Here is a 6,000-nt window from a genome sequence, read left to right on the forward strand (position 1 = left end):
TTTGTTTGCTGGAATTGTAATAGTAGCATAACTGGAACTCATAAAAGTGAGTAATTTTCTAAAGTATCATTGTAATTACCTTTTTTTTTGCTAACAATGTTGCAACAAGTTTAACATCTGGTGGATCTTGAGAGACTGCATCTAATACCATGTAACGTTTTTCTTTTGCTATATTCAAAACATCAAGTAAAACACTGACTTCTGTTAAGGCACTCCTATAAAATACACAAAATTTTAAATTATATTATTATTAGCTCATAAATAGCATCACTATTTATCTGAATAATTTATTTGTAAAAAAAAATATCAAAAATACTATTTAAAATATTTTATAAATCTGCAATTTTGTATTCCTGACAAACTTTTAAATTCTCACATAAAATTAATAACTGGTAATATTTCAAATACAAGTAAAATACTGTTTTTATGGTTTTAAAAGATAAAAACTGAGTTCAAAAAACAAATGTAAAGTAAATATATTCGTTTTTTGAATACAGTTTTCATCTTTTAACTGATAATATTTATTTAATAAAGAAATAATTAAATATGTACAGATATCCCCCATATAACACAGTTGTTAGGTTCCAAAAAAAAGCCTTGTTATGTGAATCCATGCTATATGAAACAAAGGACTAGTACAAAACATGGGGTTAATTCAAACGTTAGCAAAAGTATACTATTTTTTTCGTAATTAAGAAAAATATATTTATTAAAGCAATCAATAATTAACTAACAAACACAATTGAAAGTATTGCACATTAATTTTAATGTTTTCTTCACTGTTAAATGAGGATCTTTTATTTTTGGCAAAATATTGTCATAATCTGAACTTTATTGTTGGCCTTAATCTGAAGTTTCAGGAATATCTTGATATTCTACTTTATTCATAAAATTTAATATTTTCATTCGCTTGCATTCAAAATATAAAATTTCTTAGGCAAATTTAATTGTTTTATGTAATAACTTTTAATTTAATCTAAAAAACAAAACATAGCAACAGTCTTTCGAGTTCATTTAGAGCACTTTCACCAATGACAGCAACACCTGGTTTTGTAGGATAGCTAGAATAGGAAACTAGGACAAGGAATAAGAAAAATGTACAATCAGTACTAATTAAAGAAAACTGGACAAAAGGCACAAAACAATATTGAAAATTTCAACATTCTAAAATCCTAGGCAAATATGAGACAATACACATACTTGCATTAAAAACATATTGAATGACAGAGTTTGCACTTAAAAGTTGTGGCATTTTGTACAAAGATGTCTCCAATTCTCGAACTATGTTAGAGTGAAAACCATGTTGTAGCAATTCCGTAATTGAGGGATATCGGTACATATCTCATAAGGGATATCTGTACATAATTTATATGGAACATGAATTTGAAAATATGGAAATATGAATTTTAAAAGTTTTGAGAAGTTATTACTACTCAATAAATCTTAAGTTTTTTGTAATTAAAATAAAAAGTATCTTATGTTTAAAAAAAAAATGGTTGATATCCAGAGAATGAAAGCCAACATGTAACATTTTGAATTTTGTTATATTGAGAATAAAGTAAAAACATACTTATAGAACAAACAAAAAAGTCTTTCTTCAAACAGAAAAATGCTGAGTTTTTAAGAACCAGAAATTTTTTATTTGATTAATATTTTCAGGATGAAATCATCCCATCTATAGATTGCTTTAAAATGTGAGAATCGGGAGTTAAGGCTCAAGACCTAACCCGTTCTCCGATGTCAGTCAGGTGACGACCGCTCGTGGTGTCAGTGGATGGTGCAAATTTAGCCGAGTGGGAGGGTTAGTGAGGTCGTTGATAAGGTGTCAGCAATACATGAAGAATTACAATCAATTAAATAAACTTAACACATTTAATATAAACAAGGAAAGAGATTCCAGACGCAATGTAACAAAGTTACATTGTAAGTTAACATAACATTAACAGAAGTTCCGTTACTCAAGGCAAATGGATATTCTCACAGGTAGCTATTTCCTTAAACCCAAGTCTAACTTAATATCTAATTTGACCAAGAGAGAGAGAGTTTACATAAAACTTCAAAGTTAATACGTCTGTCAGCACTTGTTCTAATGGCAAAGCTTCTGAGAAAGTTGGCGGATCCTTAAGTTGAGACCAGGGGATGAGGTTTAATAGTAGTGGATTCCCTTTAAAAATCGCCCTGATGATCAGGTGCAATCCCTTTTTATATGCGTCTCATGTGAGAACGATCTCAAGTGATTTTGATTTAATGTTTTCTAAGTTTGAGTTGGGTCCGGGTTTTGCTGATATGAGCTGTCAAAAATCAGACGATTCGACGAATTATGGATATTTTCAAGCCATTATTGTTACTCGTCTTACCTCATAATTCCTTCCATTTAACAGCTTCCTATCATTAATAATCGAATGTTTTGACTAAGGTTGTAACATAAGTTCAAACATCATAATGATCATTGACTTGGAAGGATATTTGATTGGTTTTATCTATCAGAGTAGCGCGAGAAAAAGGATGTGTGGGTTTTTCCACTTCATCTTTTCACCACTTGACCTTTCAGTTGCCCTTTTCTTGGGGAGAATATCAGAATCTTTGATTACTTAAATATTTAATTATTACTTTAAATGTTTAATTAATGCCGATCAAAACAAAAGTAGAAATGAAAAAGAGGTCAAAATCTCACAAAATCAAAACAAAATTGAACATTTCTAAATACAAAAATCAAACAGTTACTTTATATCCTTAAATGAAAGAAACAGCAAGCTTTGAACACACTAAATCAAATTTAAAGTAAATTGAAGTAATAGGAGTAAACAAAATTATATATATATAAAATAAAATTAAGTTCTTTACAGTAAAAAAATGTTGAACCTTAAAAAAATTAATCAAATAAATGACTTCTAACTCCTAGAAACTCTTCTAGCATTCTTCTGTCTGAATGTAAACTTGAAGGAATGGAGAATTACAGAAGATAAGTTGCCTTAGAACTAAAAACGTTTCTACTTATATTTTCCATAAATTATAAACATAATAAAATGATATGTTTATATGCAATTGCAGTATGTTTTTGTTTCTACATATTGAAATATATTAAAAATTACCATTATTTTACTACTAATTACCATTTGAAAAGCAATAAAAATAGTAAGTTGCATTTTCAAAAGAAAAGTAGCACTACAAACATTGTTGTTATAAGCTGTAATTCTATCATAATACTTGCAAGTTGCTACAGCTATTAAAAGGATGTGTTAGGTCATCAGTGAACACTTGTTAACAATAATGACTTACAGTATGTTTCAAACTTCTTTCTACATAAACTCACTTCTTTCTACAAATAAAATCCTTTGCCAACAAGAACAATGACAAAATACTTCTGAAATTCATCTAATAAAACACATCAAACTAAATCAAAGAGCCAGTTTTTATAATTTAAATTAAAAAGAAAGTGGCTTCTTGATTTAAAGTTTGACGTGTTTTATAAGATGTATATGTAATGTAGAGTTGTTATTTCCTTGTTGAAGACTTTCAAAATTAATTTTGTGATAATCACGAAAAGTTACAATATGTTTTTAACAGCAACTACAACAAAATAACAGCAATTATCACAAATATCTTCACTTCTGGCAAATCACTGTCTACATAAAACCACTTTAAATGTTTTAGATTTTATAATTAAATTCAGAACCATTTAAATAGAAGCATATTCATTGTAACAAGCCAATCTGAGAAATTCAAATTCTATAGTTATATTACTAAATATTCAATAAAACTATAGAAGTTTACCATGATGCATTTTCTTTTAATTTTTTAAGACACATATTTGATAGCTATTTCCAAAAGAATTGAATATAGAATTTTTTTGGGGTAACCTATATAAACAAAAAATTTCATAGGACTACTTACTGAGTATGCACCATTTGAGACACCATTGCTTAAGCTTGCTTCCATCATGGAGCAGCAAGTTGGACAGCAGATGCGTACAAAATGTCATGTGATCTTGCTTCAATATAACTTAACCACATGACTACCTAGAAACGTCACTTGCCTCAGATTTGTGACATCTCTGATGCATTTCTTGAAAACTTTCTTCTTACACAAGGCTGTTCTTTTAGGCTGAACTGTAGAGCACAAAGTGATAGAGCAGAGACACCATATTTCCTACACAATTCAGTTCTTTTCAAACTCCAAAAAATTGGTGGACCATAGTTTGATAAACTGTGGGCCCTTATTTGACTTAAACAGAGACATAATAAAGGTTGCTAGTCTCATGATTACAAACCTTTTACATAAAGTTATATCCATTTCAACATTTTCAGTTCATTTTCAAGAAAGAATTATTTTTGTTAGTGAGATATTTTGTCTTCATTGTTTCATATAACCATTAAAATAAACTGGAGTAATAACTGTTTTATAAATAATTTCACAGGAATACTGGTCCACAAACAAAAACTTTGAGAAGCACTGCTCTAACACACATTACATCTACTGTTTTAAATGAAACACTTTATTTCTAAACAGACATCTTTATATAAATATATTCAAATCTTAAAGTAAAACAATTAGTTATATAAAACATATATATTTGTAAATTTAGATAACAAATTTATAATTATAAGTATTCAATCTGAATTTTAAAGTAATTCAATTATTTGTTCTGTTTTTATAGAGTTAATCTCGAAAAATAAATCATTATTGTCAAATCTTGACTGGGTGAGTTTTTGTGGTAAAACATTCCAGTATTATAGAAAACATAACTAGTGCAATGTTTACCAAACTGCAATCTGCCAACTCTTCAGAATCCAAAAAAAGGCAAATCATGTTTCAGGAAATATGACTGCTCTATCATGCAATGCCTTGAAAGTTCATTCCAAAAGAACAAAGTCTTTTGCAAGAAGAAAGATGTCAGAGATATCACGTGATCGAGTGGCTTCGAATCAGGGCAACGTGACTTTTGTATGCATCCGTCATCAAACGTGACGTTCCACGAAGACAACAAGCTTAAGCAATGACTTTTCACATGGGACACAGACTGTAAATAGTCCTATAATTTTTCGTTTATAGCACTTTTCGGTCAATGCATTTTCTTAATGTCTATATGTCCTCCTTTGCAAATAAAATTAAGAGAGAAAGCATTGATATATTGCTCAGAAATAATTTTCTTGAACTTATTTTGAAATAATAATTTACCTTAATTTATTACGAACAGAATCCCAAGGCCATAAAGATGGTTGGAAAGTAGCGAGCTCTTTACTATCTTCATTACTTTCTGTATATTCTGTTACCTCATCATTATCAACTTTACTGAAATCGATTTTGTGAGCTAATTTGGTCAAGTTCTCTGACATAGAAAGAGGCCTGCAATTGACAAAAATTTAAATAAATTTTTTAACTTATATTTGTGAATGACAATAAAATGACAAGTCTTACTGAGTATAAATTTCTTGTCCATCGTAGGTAATTTCCTGGACTTGATATTCTTGAGCAGCTTCTACACTTACGTTTACTGATAGAGCCATAACTTAAAATATTTTTATAGGAAATTCATAATTAAAAAACATACACTATAAGCATTTCCTTAGCACGGCGGCAGCCATTTTACTTTTGCGTATGAATAATTGAAACTAGAGCGCCATTACGATCGTTTATGAAAATACAATTTACTTTTTTTTTTTTTTTTTTCGTAAGCTTACATTTATTCATAAATTCCTTCAATTCAAAAGGATTTAATTGTTATTATTTTATTAAAATAGATGGATAGCATTTTTTCAATTTTTGGCTCTTGTGCCTTTTACTAAAAGAGCCTTTAATTTAATCTTGGTCGCTGTTAATTGCAGATAATTAAGAAAGACGTGATAAATATCACTAGTCTCACTATTGGAAGAAGAAACCATATAACTTTTTATATTTATAATTATTATCGAATGACAAAAAGCTTAATTTTGAGGGCAGTGATGAGTTTTATAAAAAAAAAATTGTAAATGTTAATAACGAATAACATCTTCATTAAGT

The 6,000-nt window shown here is 28.8% G+C and overlaps 1 protein-coding gene across 1 annotated transcript in view; it reads right to left on the reverse strand.

Moving 5' to 3' along the window:
* The window catches only part of MED17 (mediator complex subunit 17), a 28,166-nt gene extending 22,585 nt beyond the window's left edge, over positions 1-5,581 (reverse strand). Inside the window, exons 1-3 of the mRNA XM_067263805.1 lie at positions 5,419-5,581; positions 5,179-5,346; positions 80-215 (exon numbers count right to left, since the gene is read on the reverse strand). Coding sequence (XP_067119906.1) covers positions 80-215; positions 5,179-5,346; positions 5,419-5,507 — 393 coding nt within the window. The 5' untranslated portion in view covers positions 5,508-5,581. The remainder of the gene's footprint in view (positions 1-79; positions 216-5,178; positions 5,347-5,418) is intronic.
* Positions 5,582-6,000: the final 419 nt, after the last annotated feature.

The sequence above is a fragment of the Centruroides vittatus genome, unplaced genomic scaffold, assembly GCF_030686945.1.
Source record: "Centruroides vittatus isolate TY-2023 unplaced genomic scaffold, ASM3068694v2 contig_18, whole genome shotgun sequence".
In the NCBI taxonomy this organism is placed as follows: Eukaryota; Metazoa; Arthropoda; class Arachnida; order Scorpiones; family Buthidae; genus Centruroides; species Centruroides vittatus.